General features: G+C 36.5%; 1 protein-coding gene across 2 annotated transcripts in view; it reads right to left on the reverse strand.

Moving 5' to 3' along the window:
- Positions 1 to 2,821: 2,821 nt before the first annotated feature.
- LOC131591473 (monocarboxylate transporter 2-like) overlaps positions 2,822 to 17,238 on the reverse strand; it is a 75,200-nt gene continuing 60,783 nt past the window's right edge. For both annotated transcript variants that reach the window (XM_058862214.1, XM_058862215.1), the window contains exons 3-5: positions 10,467 to 10,610; positions 8,088 to 8,900; positions 2,822 to 5,686 (exon numbers count right to left, since the gene is read on the reverse strand). In XM_058862214.1, the coding sequence (XP_058718197.1) occupies positions 5,415 to 5,686; positions 8,088 to 8,900; positions 10,467 to 10,610 (1,229 nt within the window). In that variant the 3' untranslated portion in view covers positions 2,822 to 5,414. The remainder of the gene's footprint in view (positions 5,687 to 8,087; positions 8,901 to 10,466; positions 10,611 to 17,238) is intronic.

Below are 17,238 nucleotides of genomic sequence, written 5' to 3' on the forward strand. Positions count from 1 at the left end.
ATATCTTTGAAAGAACAATCATCTCTGGTTTTATAAAGAACATATGAAGAATAATCATCATTCCTTGGCCCCAGTCAAATATTTTGTGACTACTTCCTTCAACTGTCCCACAAAAGGAAAAGCTTTTATATGCTTTAATGCTTTTTTTTAAGCCTTAAATTTCTAAATCAGAAACACCTTTTTTTTTTTTTTCATGGATGCAAAATGTTCTGTAATTATTTTTAAAACTGTTTGGATATAGTAACTTTGTTAATTTTCCTAATTCAGAAATTGTAAGAAAACAAAAAAGAAAAGCGGGCCAGCATCTCACAGAAAGATCCATAGACTTTGGATATCTAAATGACACATTTAGTTTTTATACCAGATTAGTGATGCAAAAACTTCACAGGTATGTGTTGAGAATAAAGATACGCCAACTGATACAAATATGTGGTCATAGATATGCACTGTCTTGAAAACAGAAGTGTAAGCAGCTTTAAATATTTGGGAGATGTTCTAATAGTCTGTACAGGTTTTACCATAATGCATTTTGTTAACTCTATTGTTCCAGGGTTGTGCAAGTCTCCGAACTTCAACTGAGAGGTAGATGATAAGAAAAATTTGAACTGCCAAACTACAACATGCAAATTATGTTGAAATCAAACAGCAATGCTTATGCAAATTATGATCAAAAATGTGATAGTACATGCAAACACTTTCATTATATATATCTATATTTGCACAAATATCAGAAGTGCACTCACCCTGAAAAAAATCCAGCCTTGTTAAAACTGGTAAGCCATCTCTGAAAATAATTATTTTAAAATTCCTTTAATATTCCTCTCTGTGAGTAGAAAAATAGTCATCTATAGAGAAACTAACAAAAATTGCCAGATTCAATTTTGTTAAAGGCAAAATTGCCAGTATCATTTATAGCATGTTCATCTATAAAAGTGGTGACTGGCTTTGTTTAGTGAAATCCTGATAGCAGTTCAAGATCTGGCTGCATGTGGTATCTGTAACTTATGTGTTCCAGTAATATCTCTCTACTAATATTCACAACCAGATGCGAAAGAAGCAAGTGAAAAGTGTTGCATTTGACAACATGCCAAATGTGTCATTTCAGGAAAAACAACAAGAAAGAATTAAAGATAAATCACTACATACCCAGTCCAAATTTTTTGTCTTACATGAAAATCAAGTATGGGATGGTGGAGGTGGGGAATGTTTAAAAGAAATGAGAATTTTCTGTGAGGAACAATTATGTACACATTGCCAAATGTTTTTTAAGCATAGTGGATGTTGATATGCAACATGACCATTAAAATTCATGTGAATTTTGAATCAATGTCAGTGAAATTGCTGCCATCAGTATCACTTCAGCAGTAAGTAAAACTGAACTTCCTCTCAATAAGGACAGCATCACTTAAAAAAATCTGTTTGAAGATGAAGTAAGATTTTCCCTAGCTCTGTCAAAACAGCTCACAAAACTCTTGAAATAAAAGCATTCTAGTCTTTCATATAAAAAGATGCTTTTCTGAACTTCATAGAAATACAGAACTAACAGCAATTGTAACCACAGTTCAATGGGGAGAGAAGGGTGCGGTGAAATTTCGATACGTTCCTGAAATAGTACTGAGAATTATTAGTGAAGAGTATTTTTCTGGAGTTGGAAAGGGCAATACAGGAGAATTCTCCAGCTAATAGAATATATGACATAAAAAAACCAAAAGAGAGAGAAGTATCTGGATGTGTACTTTAAAACTACTTGAAATTTAATCCTGATATTAAATTGGGGGAAATATTATTGATGCTATCCACCTTCCTGCTAGTTTTAAAATTTTGGCATTATTTTTTTCTAGAAGAGAAAAAGGGAAATCAGATTTAGAAATAATTAGCAGAGAAATTGAAAGAATGAAGTACACATGAGTATAAATTAGAATAAAACGAATTAAGGATTTGCTTGCACTGACTGAGACTACTGATTCCTAGAGCACATAAGAGATGCATGTGCTAGGAAGCTTGAGTACATTTCTTCATCACTGATCAGGGGCATGTCTTAGTCCTGACCCTTCAGTTGTTTAAACTGAGGGTGAGGTAATTAAGAGAACACAGAGCAATTTAGAGAGATTATGTATATACCCAGGTCTAATCTTGAAAGGAGAAACGTAATGATGAAATGACTTACAGTACAAATTACAGGTCAGTGCAAGTAGGAGTGATATTCAGGAGTTTGAAGGGAAGTTATACTCATTTTGCTACTTTGATACTCAGAATACAGTTGATTCAAGGCGATTTATTATTATCATTATTTTTAGAAATGAGAGCTACCTATACTAGGAAATTACCCCTTTAGGACCTGTTATTTGGAAGACACAGGTTTTTAATTTGAGGCAGTTTTTGCATAGATATGGTTCCAATTTTCTTCGCTCATCTCTGGGTTTTAACTTCTTTAATATTCAGTAGTATCAAGAGTATGCTGATAGGTTTTATTTTGTTGCTATTATTAAGAGAAAGAGTAATGAAAGAGGTGTAAGGAAATGTTGAACTTGACTCTTCCTACTTTATATTGCTCTAGCTGCCTGACATGTCATTTTGCCTTATGGGATTAAAAACTGCACATTGGTGAGTGGTGGTAAAGCAGCCCTTGCACTCCTATTATCTTTTAACATAATTGACCAGAGATGAAAGAGTACCATCTCTGTAGAGTGTTTATAGAAATTTTTATTTCCTCTGAGACAGTAACATAATTTTTGCTAGTGGTGGTCAGGTGTGTCTATGGCTTGAGGAACTTCTTTTTTCCCTTATTTCCTATGCCATGTTGTTTTGTATTCTGAGATCCTGCACTGAACAGGCAAGTTGCCTGCATATTTCCTGAGAGACTTTTTTTTTTTAATCATCATCTTTCTGAATCCTTTATTTACTCAACAGCATCTTTTAGTCAGCTTTCAGTCAAAAGTTGACAGTTCTTGTCTTCTACCCTGTATTCCTAATCATGCTGCTTTTTTGCAAAGAGATAATAAGCACCTACAATTTTACCTCAGACATTTTGGTTCAGCTCCTCTATTAATCTCTTTCCAAATAATCTCTGCCTTTCTATCGGTGGCTGTCAAGAGCAGTGATATTCCTGATGACTACTCTTCAGCTGAAATTTTAGTTCATCTTACACAATCCAGTATATATAACTGATAATCCTCACTGTATGAAAGCTTAGTGTCTATGAAGCTCATCACTCTCTGGCTACGGGCACACAAGGCCGTCACAGACCCTGGTATTCACTCAGTACGTTTGTACAGCCAAAAAGAGAGCAAAGCTTTTTTTAGTGCTGGTAAGGCTAAGGTTCAGAGGAAGGTGCAATGCATTTATTTCCTCTCTGAACCTGGGGGTTGGCAGAAGAACTGTAATTTTACTGGGACTGAATCATTCCTCTTTACACAGTACATGGCTCAAATCTGAATGTGCAACTCATATTTTCTCTCAAAACTCTGAAATGTATATATTTTGTTTCTGATGCTCCTAAAAATTTATAGGATTTGTTGGAGAAGTTTGGTTTTCCTGAATATAGCTAGGTAAAAAGTAGGTATTAAATTCTGTACCATGCTGAGAGTAGATTAATGATATTTCTCCCCAAAAGAGTGATGAGAAAATTAAAAAATTCAGCAGTACTGTGGAACTTTACAAACTGATAAACCAGCAAAACAGAAGCAAGCACTATCAACATTTTTAGAAAAAAAATTAAAAGAATATTGAACATAATAATATTAAGAAATAACTTTCTTAAAAGCCCTCTTATAGCTACAGATTTTACCATTGATTTTTAGATTTTGTTATTGGCACTTCAAAGGGTGTTTATCACAGTTAGCTTTCTGTCCAATATATTTCCATTTTTTGAGATTTAGAAGAGGACTAAAATGAGTAATTTTCTTTTCCTGGAATTGAGTGTAGGTGTATCCTGCATAAACAGTGCATACATGTTTTATGAATCAGACCCTTAATTTTCACAATTTTTGAGGCATTTATAAGCATCCCTCCAAAATGAATAGCACCTTTCTTTACCTAGAAATAGAACAGAAATAATTTCACATATTACCTTCAGAAGCTTGCACTTTTAACTTTCAAACAAAATACTACAATATTTCTATAAAGTAAAAGTGTAGATTTATGCTTTCTTTTGTCTAAAGGAAGAGGAACAATTGTGTGCATTTTAATTTATATGACAGTCTGCAGGAAATTGTAGACACAAGACTAAACATCCTGCATAAAACTGATGTGTCAATACAAAGCTTCCAGACTGGCATTGTCAAGGTGCCTTGCAGCATTTTGCTCAAAGCAGCACTGCAAAAATAAAAAGAAGTAGCTTTTCACTAAATTCCTGGGAAAGGGAAGGGGAACTGGTATGAAGCTACCTGTCTGCAAAGATCTGAAGTTAGATCTCAAATCTCCTCTCAGGACACCATCAAACAACTAACGACTTGTCAATAAAGCCAAGCATCTACTTTGAAGTCATTGTCATGAAACTCATTAAGGCCAAAAAAGCCAAGGGTTAGTATCCTTTTAACATCAGCAGATTATGAATCTAGTCCCTTTAGGAAAATGGCTTCACATTCTGATCCAGGTCCTTCAGCTACACAGAAATACAAAGTCAAACAAACTGATTGCCACTCTTGTTAGAAATGTAAATCTTGGGTTTAAACCTTTTATGTACAGGCAGAGTTTAGCGTAGTTTGAATTAGCAAAGTGTGAATGTACTTTGAATTCAAATATATATGTTGAAGTACTATGTAATCAGCTATCACTGGAAGAAACTACTCTGGAGTATATTATAAATCAACTTTTTATTGTGTTTTAGAGATGTGTTCACCAATTATTTGTCTCCTAAACTTAACCTTTATATCCATAATTGCTTATGCAGACATATTTTTCATCTAAGAGATGAAAGAGAAGAATGTTTCAGTGTGCTTCAGTCAGGTATTGTGGATCTTTTGAAACAAACCTTTGACTTTATATTCTCTTTAACATTAGTGGTAAGTAGAGTTTGGGCAGATTATTTCAGTAGATTTTAACCACATCATAAAGATGAATGCAAGTATCTTCCCAAATAAGAGTAGGAGATACTTTTTCATTACATATACTTCTGAAACAAAACTGTTTGTCATTGGAAGGCTTTATAGCCTGGTTTATCTGACTCTTGATTGTCCAGAGTCAAAATTTAATGGATTTGTTTGCATTGAGTCACTACCTCTGTAATAGTAATTTTGTATCGCTGAAACAAATAAACTGTAGATAGTAATTTAGCTTAGAGTCTTGCCATAGGGCAAAAATCTATTCCCATCCAATACTGTGACTGATCATTATTACCACAAAACCTGGCCTGTGTCTTGAAGACATATTCCTAATGGAAGTCATAAATGTTGCCTTCGGAGCTATATTTCAGATTAAATATTGGTTTCTCTTTCTGACGGATCTTCAAGAGCTTTATCAGCTCTGCTGGAAGCATCTTCATTCTCATTGTTTGTTAAGGGTTCTGCTTCCTTTGGGTCAGCATTCTTCTGTGCTTTCTGCTTCTCATCTTCTAACTTCTTTTCTTTTGCCAAAAGCCTGTAGTTGATGGCATTGCCAATGAACAACCAGATACTGGCCACAGTCACAATCACTCCGCAGACAAAATACATGTACTGGTATTCACCAGTGACATCTACTAGCCAACCTGAAATACAAAGATAAGAGGAGAGAAAAAGAGTATTTAGGCTAGATACCAAATACAATCTACATCTTTCCCATGGAGAAATATCTATATATTTTTTGGTTTTGAAGTTGGAGCAGAAAAGCATTTTCAACATGTTAAAGTTGTCTAACATAGACAGTGGAACTCATAAAAAACCCCTGAATTAGTCAAGATAGCAACTGCCATTGAAGACACTGACAATACTAAAATATTGAAGAGCAAAGTAAGTATAGCTTAATGAACAATGGCAGAAAGTTTTTCAGTTCTTTTATTTTCATTCTTTCATTGCCTTATTATTTTATTCACCTCCTAATTGTGTTTCCTATTGTTTGGAGTGACAGTCTGACACTCACTGAGACTGCATAAACACAATAGAATGAAGAGGTATGTGCCTTTTTAGGCTGCTGTCTCCGTGCATCAGCTGCCTGCTTTTCACATTTACTTTCCTGTGACTGGTGAAAGTGAGAGAAAGGCTTTTCCCTTCAGCCATCATGCTCAACTGCTGAGTTTTAAACTCTGAGTCCTGTACCTAAAACTTACATTCAGATCTTTGAGATTAAATTTCTTTATGACAAGAAGAGTAAAATATAACAGTTCTTCCCATTTATGAGACATTCCTTCTAAATTTTCCCATCTCCCAAATTAACATTTGTACGTATCCAAGTATTTAGCTCTGAACTTTCCTACACTATAATTGAAAATCACAGGGTAACCTGCATGCTTCAATTTAGTATGTCTTTAGACGCTTTTAGTGGGTTGAAAACAAAATGCCAGTCTATTCACCTGATACACATTTACAAACCATGAAATTATTCCAGACTTCTCGATTTTTTTCACAAACCTAGTATTAGGACAAACTCACATAGCACTGCAACTGTATAATTCACCTATTAGTGTAAACAGTGCAATTTGCTGATTTTTACCAATGAGCAGTCTCATAAAAATCTATTTAAAAACAAAATTCTGAATTAGAAATGCTTCAGCATACTATTTTGAAACATATGAACTAGTCAAAACTGAAGCTTAGCTTTTCCATGTGTTCATCCCCTTTGTTCCCTCTTTAACAAGTTAAATCAATTATTCATAGTGTTATAGTACAAAAAAATGTTTTCCAAAACTCCTGAAAAGTTAATATACTGAAAAATAAATAACTGTGGAAGCTACTGCTCCATAAATACTAGATTTAGTATCTTTTGAGTTAATGCTGATTTCATAACCTGACTGAAAAGTCTGGACTCCAGAGGCTACAGACTCAGACCTCCCACTAGGTGGCATAGAAAGAGTCTGTGTGAGGATATATTTTGCTCTACCTTTGCCAAAGTGGATTTGTATTTTAAATTATGAGAAAAATATGGAATGCCTTTAGAAGCATTAAAAATTTACTTGTCCAAATATTATTTTACTGAAGTGAGTGGAATTTTTTTGGCATGTTCAGAATTGCACACAACAATGCAATTTTCATAGAAATACTGACAGTAATCTGAAGTACTTCGGTATATATAAATGCTTTTAGGCACACATAATCTTGCAGACTTCTGAGGCAGTGCTAATGTGGGTACAGTATATGTTCAGAAGGCTAGCAATCTCACTATCTTTATATTTTCATACTGCTGGGCTTATACTGCAACACACACACCAAGATACACACCAATGCTTCTCAATAAAATGAGAGCATCTATTTTTTTAATCTCTTATATCATCAGAAATCTCAATAATACGAAGCTTACTATCAGCATTACTGAATACTGACAAAAAAAGCTAGTAAACAGAAAATACTTTTTGAAAATATCTTCTGAAAATACTCCTCATTTTTGCTGCTAGAAGCCCAAGTGTTATAAACATAGTCTAAGCAATACATCTAGGCTCCCTTTAAGATCCCTTTACACTTGAAAAGAGAAGCTGGCGACACTGACATCTTTCAGTCAGGTGGCCCTCTGAATTGCCTTGCCCACATCTATTTGCTATAGCAACAGGCTAAAGAACTGGCTGTGAGCAGAGCTGGAATGTGAAATCAGTCCAGGGCGCAATGCTCCATAGCATGCTGATGGAATCCCACCATGTGTGCACCCTACCTAAAATGCTGAGCAGGCCTGTGTTCCTTCTGACACTCTCCTAATAGTTTTTCCTCTCTGGAAATGCCAATTCTCTCTGTTTAGGTAAATTAAAGTTGTTTAAGCAAGCGTAAATGAGCACTCCTCAAGCTGCTCCTAGGCTGGAGAAAAGTAACTGATGCAGTTATTTTTTACTATCAGGCTGTTACAGTACATTTCTAGTCACAGTGAAAACATTAAATAACATTGAGAACAATGTTTATAATAATTCAATGTTATATACGAGATTATGCAGTAACGTCTGAGAAAAATGGAAACAAACAGATTCTTACCTCCTAGAGGAGGGCCTATGAGCACAGGGCAACATTCCACAATGGTGACAAGTCCCACCGCACTGGAAAATCTGGCAGCTCCAACAAGGTCCATCAATGTCTCAAAAAGAACACTGCTAACCATTCCAAATGCAAACCCAAAAAATACAGCATATATCACCAAGCCAGTGTAATTTTTTGCCAGAGGGCACAAGATATGACAGACACCATTGTACAAGACAGCAAAACTAAAAAAATACTGAATCTTTGGCCGGATAAACCTGGAGTTTGCTACAAGTCCCATGGAAGGCCTAGCAAACATGTCTACAAAGGCTAAGATAGAGAGCAAAAAAGCAGCAGAATATTCATCAATTCCCTTGTGCTTGGCATAAGGAGCCAAGAATACTATTGGAGCAAAGAAACCAATAAACATAATGACATTTCCGGACAAATATATCAGAAAACCTCTGTGTTTGAAGAGGGACAGATCTAGATACTTATTCATAGTTTGCCAACAAGACTTCTTGTTGTTTTTGTGCAAGGCAGAATCTCCTGTGCCTTTTTCAACATCTTTTTTCACAGGAGGGACTTTTTTCGGTCCAACAGGTCTCATAAGTGACCCAGCCACACAGCAGTTCAAAAGAAGTCCTCCCAGAATAAGAAAGCTTCCTTTCCAGCCAAAAGCATTAAAGAGGAATTGATTGAGAGGTGCCAATGTGCTCAGAAACACTGGACTTCCAGCCATTGCCAGTCCATTAGCGATGGGACGCTTCTTATAGAAATACTTGCCAATCATGGTCAAGGCAGGCTGTAAGTTGAATGCTAAACCCAGACCTAAACAACACATAAAAGACAATATTATTGCAGGTCATGCAGTGAAAAACACATCCCACATCTTTCAAATTATTTTTAAAATGACCAGTGTCCAATCTAGGGATTCTCAGTATACAAACCAACTAGCAGCAGGGAACGAAATAGAGCCTCATTGCTGTCTATGAGTGTTCATACAAGACTGTGTCATGGTGGCATTTGGTCATTTTTCCCTGTAGTGCTGCACTGAAAGTCAAAACTCCTTTTTGTGTTTCAGCAATGGCAGAGACAGGGGAATCACATACAGAAGAATGATGGTATCAGTGCCTTGGCTCACCATTTTTATATTTGCTAAACTATAATACAATTCTCTCTTGGCTCATTTAACAGAAGTTATTAAATGTCACCTCAGCTACAATAAATGTAGGGTTTATTTAAATGCATAAATCTCCTAATTTCTTATTTCCAATCCTAATTAAGATTCAACTTGTCTGCAAAACTGGAGCATAAAATGGCAAATTGTTTTCCAGCACATTCAGCTCTCCTTCCCCAGGTCACTACTAAGGAGCTGTAAAGGACACACATGGGAGCAGACCACCTACCCACATCAGCTGAGTGTATAAACTGAACCCAAAGCTGAACCTCTAGGTTTTCTCTCTGTATTAAGACATCTAAGCCATAAACCCTAATATGCATCTGCTTGATGGTACAGGAGAGAAGCTTTCTTCCTTGAGAGGCCCATTCCTGAACTCTGACTTTACTCTTTCAGTAGGCACCAAGTTTAGGATGTCAAAAATAAGAGTTTTAAGGATTAATCAATAAAGGAATAAGAAAAGGACTCCTTTAAGTCTCACCCTAAAGGAGGATGAGCCTGATTATACAGATATTATCTTATTCATTTATTACCTGCCAATATTTCACATCTCCTCCCTTATTCTGAGAATGGAGTTTAAAAAAACCCCACAACTTTAAATAAGGAGATTCTTTTATTTACTGGCATTACAATAACATTAAGTCATTACTTTAGGCAATATCAAGGCCGTTGATAGATGATTATGAATAATTTTATTTGGCGATCGACCCCGGGGGGATTTTAAACAGAAAACTATTGAACTGAGAGTTGTTATATTTTCTGTGAGAGTATATGAATGCACAAACCAGCTACAGAAAGCTGATACAAGATTTTGCAATGCTACTAGAATTTGGCTAGCCTCTGCCATCCTGTTTTCAGTGCAACATGATTGAAAGCCACAACAACGAATGTGAAATTGTACACAAATGACTGTAATAAGTGCTGTCATGAGCCAATCCATTTTTATACCATAATTATAGTGCAATGTGGAAAAGTACATACATACAGCATTTATTGAATAAATTCATCCGTTGTTTTGGAATCGTCCTAAGAAAGAATTTAACATCATACCAGTTAATTTAAAGGATTAGAGAGTTCAGGTAGCTGAAATTAACTGATCTTACTAATTCTTAGATTGCATCTCAGAATTCCTGATCAGTGAGGCTCATTTGTAGAACTATATTGGAAATAGTTTGATATAACATAACATAATATAACCTTTTAAACAGGACTCTTACCTCCAACCACACCAATACATATATACAGTTCAAGGACGCTATTGCAGAAAGAGGATGCAATCATTCCAAAAGAACACAGGATACCCCCTGCAATCATCACAGGCCGGCTACCATACTTATTCACCAAAATGCTGCTTATAGGACCTGTTGGTAGAAAGAAAATGCAATTTCAGGTAACAGGTAACTCTATCTTTGTATTTACAACATGTCGGAATGCTTTCCTCTTCCATCCTGGAAAATGTTAAACTGTTTCTATACCAATCTGTCTTACAAACACTCTGTGAGTTTGCAGACACAAGACTGGATGTGGACATACTGCCTCTATGACAATATAAGTATTGATTAGTTATGGAGATGGATAAAAAGATTAAAGACATCAGACAACCAAGAGGGATTGTTACAGTTCACGAACAATCAATACCAAGATTGGTCAATGGAAGTTTTGAAATTATAAGGACTGAAGAATTTCAAGTATGACACAGGTATCAAAACTCCACAGAGCAGGAAAAACCTCCAGGCAAGCACACTAAAATTACTTAATACTGCAGCATGTCCTGCACCCCTCCTTACCATCGGTCCTGCACCGATCCTCATACATCGGCTTAAAAATATTGTCAAATCAGAACGTAAATATCTGGCCCCTGAGGCTTGCTTTCCCTTACTTCATCAAGAGGGCAGTGTTAATGGGCAGTAAGATGACTGTAGACTGTCTGGGAAAATCTAAAATGTGATTTAGCATAAAAACCTATAAACTCCTAAAATATTGCTATAAGTCCATTTTTAAGTTTCAACTGCAATTCAGTTTATGGTTTAATTACATCCATACTAACCAAACAGCTAGTGAGCAATTTAGCATGACATACATTATATGTTTTTGAACAACCAGGGCTAGAATAGATGGTGTGCTACTTATCAAGATTAAGAGGTTGTCAAAACTCTTTAGGTAAACCTACATACCATCTGATTGCACTATATTTGGCCCCAACCATTACAAATAGTCGTGCTTTTGCAATAACGAAAGTTATCGAATACAAATATTTTTACAAAAATTAAAGCAGAGAACCCAAAAAATGCAGCATCATAAAAAGCAATGCGTTTCAAACTTAAGATAGAGCAGGCAGCTAGCACAAAGTGGAATGCTTTGATTTGCATCTTAGTTCACTACAATTTATTCACTATACTGGTAACAGTTTTAAGTCTCTGTTTTTATAAATATTTAATGGAATAAATGCCAGAAACTTCATGCAGTGAAAAGCCAAATCCGATGAAATTTAAAAGTGTGCTTTCATAGGCAAAGTTATATTTTAGACTCCACTCTTTGAATTACCTTAAATGTATTAGAGTATTATTATTGATAGACTGAAATGTTAATTACTATTTGTATACACACAACAGAAGTCATAAGAATATGCCAAATTATCAATTTTTTCCTTACTTCTGTATGGAAATAAGCTTCTGCAATAGAGTTGCCCCGTGCCTGACTGTCTTTTCTAATAGCTCATGAATACATAGATAAACTTGAAATTAACTTGACTGGAAAGCAAAGATTTGAGTGATGTTTGTGTATTCATTAAATAGTTTGAGTCCCAAGGAGTTTCAAGCATAACCATATATTGAAGCCAACAGAGTTAAACATCCACAGCATGGAATGGATACCCAAATAGACAACAGCCCAGCAATTTATTAAAAGACCTTAGAACACTTATGAAGCACTGAAACATTTAACTGACAGCTTATATGATGACATAACTAACATTTCTTTATTTCCATTCAAGGGGAACCACTCAGCAGAACTATGACAAGCAAGGCTTTCCTCTTTGAGACCATAAGAAGAAAGCAGTGAAACAAAGAAGAACATGATTTTTTATTTTTTTTTATAGAGCTATGTTTGGAATATCAGTGGTTGGGCTCATGTCTGAGTTAGAAAGCAAACCCTTTTGCAATATGTAAACAATAGAAATAATTTCTCTGAGTAAAAAAAATGACCCTTTTAAGCAGGAATCTCCTTTTAACTCAAAGCAAAAGATTTCATCCCAGTATCCTATAAGTCTGAAAATAAATAAATCTAAGGCAAGTAAAAAAATTCTAAGGGTTGCTATTGCTAAACACAGTGACAGTATTCACTTAAGACATATCAAAACAGTTATTTTTAAAATTTGTTAAAAAATAATTTCCCAGTTCTTCCTGTGATGAGATGGAAGTATTTACAAAATTGAAAGTGAAAAATTTGTTTAGTATTTGTTAGCAGACAGTTCCTTACCAGGAACTGGAAGACTGCATCTCTGCAGATCTTCACTGTGCAGTTAGGCTGGGACTTTTAGTTACAGCTTTCCTGACCAAAGGACATAATGTTAGCTTCACCTACAAGAACTAATAGCTGACCTCAAATATGGATGTATTCATTTAGGTAGATTATCTGAGCCTGACTCTATACTTTCAAATTACATAAATCTGGAATGTATGATGAAATTAAAAATCCTTTAAACATACTCTCTTTGAGATGCTTTCTTTAAGTTAATGATGTGCACTTTCCAGCACAGCTCCACTTATTCTGAGGTTTTCTTTAGGTATATTCCAGTATTCTGATTTAAAATTTGCACATGTGAGAAATACCAATTTTTTTACAAGCCATAAAGTTAGTTTAAGCTCCCTAAATTATCTAGGAACTTTTCCAGTGTGGTAAGTAGGTTAAACATTTTATTCAGATATCTGTGCATACACTTGGTTATGAAGTCTTATAAAATAATGCATATACATACCTTAACATAGAGGATTCTACATAAATTCCAGCTGTTTGCCTGCCATCATATGTTTTATAGCTTTGTACAAATTTCATGTCACATCTAACTTCTTCTACAATTATTTAAGCAGTGCTCACTTGCCAGCATAGGTCCTTGTGTATTCTTTCTTTTTAGACAAAGGAAGATTAAGCTGTTTAAATACTATTACACTATGGATGCTAACTATGAGCAAAGGCAGAGAGCACAGTGCTTGTGGAAAAGCAGGCCGCATAACTTTCTCAGTCTCGCCTGAGAAAGTGGCCTGGGAAATCATAAGGAGGAATTAAAACAATCCTCAGAAGACAGCCTTGCAGGTGCTGTTTGTCAGTTTCTTGTTTTCTTGCAAGAGAAGGTTGAGGGGTGGTGAACCCCACTGACCTATGATGGTAATGTGTTAATTTACTAACCAACAAGAGTTTTACTTCTCTGTACTTTCACGTGTCAGTCTATAAAAGAAGATCTGAGATAATAAACCAGAAGAGAAAGAACTCTCCTGTTCAACTCACAAGAGAGTTTGTGTCATTCTTATCGCCGTTCCCAATAAAGCGACATCACACTGCCAAAACCTTCCTATACATTAATGTATGTTAATGCACCAAAGGACTACTCGATCTCTGAATCTACTTTCCTGATGCCTGAAGTAACTGCATAGCAGATGTTAAGTCAGGAGACCCACAAGAATATTTATTCTGGTCTCTCCCTTAACACCCACAAACCATCAGCCACGAAAGATTATATATTCCCTAAACCAAATTTAAGACCATTATGGTAATATGCTAACACTCTCACAGCTGTATTTTTGTTGTATATCTTTCTGTTTCAGGCAAAGAACCAGGCTGTGAGAAGGTATAATACAGCAACTGTAACCAGTGCAACTGAAAAACAGTTTCAGGAACCGCTGTGCTTTATAAACCAAGAAAAAAATAGCTGCTTTTTACATTGTTTGTCATTATGTCAAAGGAAAAGTGGCAAAAGTAATTTAAGCTGTGTGAGCAGAGATGGGATCATGCATTTTGGAGCTGTTTATGATGTTTCATACAGTCTATAATACTGTGACACCTATGTTCTGTTTCAAAGGCTCAAAAGAGCATTTACATGCATTTGTGCACAGAGAAATTGTGGATGTTGAGAGTATGCTTAGATTAGATGTCATTAAGAAAATCTTCATTGTGAGGCTGGTGAGGTGCTGGAAGGGCTTGCCCAGAGAAGTTGTGGCTGCCCCATCCCTGTGAGTGTTCTAGGCCAGGTTGGATGCGGCTCTAAACAATCTGGTCTGCTGGCAGGTGTCCTGTCCATGGCAAGGGGGCTGGAACTAAATCATAGCATCAGCCATACAATGGCCTGACTTGGAAGAGACTTTAAAGGTCATCTTTCTCAAACCCTTTAAGGTCATTTGCAAAAAGTTCCTCTCCATCCTTCTTGCAGGCTCCCTTCAGGTAGGCCAGAATTAGGTTACCCATCAGCCCTCTTTTCCAGGATGAACAATCCCAATTCGCTCAATCTTTCCTCACAAGAGAGATGCTCCATCACTCTAATCATTGCATCTAATCATCTTGGTGGCCTCATCTGGACTTGATCCAACAAGGTCCTTCCTGTGGAAGGTCTCACAGAGGGATGCAGCACTGCAGTTTGCAGAATATAGAGGCAGAGCAGAGCAGAGAGGCAGAATCCCCTCCCTGGCCCCGCTGCCCACTCTGCTTTGGATGCAGCCCAGGACACGTTTGGCTCTCTGTGCTGGGAGTGCCCATGGCTGGGTCACGTCCAGCTTCTCCTCCAGCAGCTCCCCCAGGTCCTTCTCAGCAGGGCTGCTCTGATCTGTTCATCCCCAGCCTGTGCTGGTACCAGGGTTTGCCCCATCCAGGTGCAGCACCTTGCACTTGGCCTTGTTAAACCTCATGAGATTCCCACAGGCCCAGTTCTCAAGCCTGTCCAGGTCCCTCTGGAAGGCATCCCATCCTTCAGGTGTGGCAACTGCACCACTCAGCTCGGTGTCAACTGCAAACTTGCTGAGGGTACACTTGATCCCTTCATCTCTGTCATTAATGAAAATATTAAATATTATAATTAATTATAATAATAAATATGGTCCCAGTGCAGACCCCCGAAGGATGGCATGTGTCACAGATGTCCATCAGGACTCTGAGCCATTAACCACTACCCTCTGAATGTGTCCAACCAATTCCTTATCCAGCTAAGAGTCCACTTATCAAGTCAATCTCTTTATAATTTAGAGACAAAGATGTGAGGGATCAGGCCAAAGGATTTACAGAAGTCCAGAGAGATGATATCTGTAAACCTTCTCCTGTCCGCTGATAAAGTCACCCCATCACAGAAGGCCAATAGGTTGGTCAGGCAGGACTTGCCTTTTGTGCAGCCATGCTGACTGTCCTGAATCACCTCCCTGTTCTCCACATGTCTTAGCAAAGCTTCTAGGAAGAGCTGCTCCATTAGTCCTAGCTTGATTTCTTACTGCTGTAGCACAGTGATATAATTAGAGATCATGCTGTAATTTGTTTTGCATACTGCCAGTGCATTTATGGTTTTTTATTTTTCTACCTCCATTAATTTTATTATGGAACTAGAGATAAATTTTCCTGATAAAAAGGTATTTTTTTTTAGCATGTATTGACAATGTCATTACAGTTCTCATCGTGTCATCGACCCAAAGCAACATGAAATAACTCAGTCTGAACCATATGACATTTATTTAAATGAAGGGGATTGCTGAATGAAGTTGAAAATAAATATAATAATATTTCAAATTGCACTATTGCTACATTGTGGATTGCATCCTGTCAAGTGGTTTAAGCACATTTTCAGCCATCTGTCTGCAGAGTCAATGCAGCTGTTTTTCCAGTGAAGGTTTATATTTTCCTTCTGTTTCCTACAAGGCTGGAAAAGCCCAAGAAGCTCCAAGAATTAATATTAGTATAAACTATTTGCTAAGAGCAGTTCAACTTCTTCTCTCTTTTTTTTTGTTTAATAAAATATGAAGTCCACTAACAAAAACTCATTCAATCACAAAGGCTTTAAGCAAGTACTTAGTACTGCTAATGGAATCCTATCCCTGGTATTCAGAGGAAAAGCAACTCAAAATGCTTAAAACCTGTTCATTAACTTGGAAAATATTTTCAAAAGATGCTGTTTCTCAAGCAGGACTAAGTCAAAATACTATGCATTCTGTGACAGTCTTATCTCTCATTCAAAAACATTTGGCTATATTCTTTTAGTACTCTTGGACTTTACACAGAAAAAAGAATTAGAAATATTAAAAAGTCATGCAACTATTTTAGTATTATTTTTCATATTTGTATTCTTCATTGTGTTTCTGGGAATGGTAACCTGCATTTCTGACACATCCTATGTGTTTGTATAACACCAATGAAGTAAATTAGTTCAAGAATCATTGGGAAGTTTTGTCTGTAATTCCTCAGTGCATTTGGCAGCATATTTTTTTTCCCATTTCATATAACATTTACAACTGGCTGCACTGATTCCATAAATCTAGATAACACAGTAACCTTGACAGAAAGCGATGAGAAAAAATACTCTTGCAGTAAATACCACCAAGCAGAAAGGTGTAACATCAAGTTAGGATTGCTAGACTATGAGTTAGGAGAGCACAGCAGCTAGAAGCTCAACCTGCCAGGGAGGATGCAGTCAGTTGCTCAACCATCCATCACACTTTGCTCTCCACTTCCCCTGCTCTTAACTACATTTTCTCATTGTCATTACTCTGAATGCTCACTTTCTCACTTGTGTCCTGAAGAAGCCTTGTATTCTACCAAGCTTTTATCTCTTGATCTCTAATGAACATTAATGACCTTCATCTATTCCTTAGAAGGTTTATGAGGAATGCAGTAATTGTGTGTGTGGTAACACACAGGAGCCTGACTGATGGACGAGTGCTCAGCTCTAGCTGCTTCCTCACAGTTTCTCCTCCCAAAAAAGTTACACCTGCAAGTTTTGAAGTGAAATGCTCAAGTCACAAA

Source organism: Poecile atricapillus, chromosome W (genome assembly GCF_030490865.1).
Source record: "Poecile atricapillus isolate bPoeAtr1 chromosome W, bPoeAtr1.hap1, whole genome shotgun sequence".
In the NCBI taxonomy this organism is placed as follows: domain Eukaryota; kingdom Metazoa; phylum Chordata; class Aves; order Passeriformes; family Paridae; genus Poecile; species Poecile atricapillus.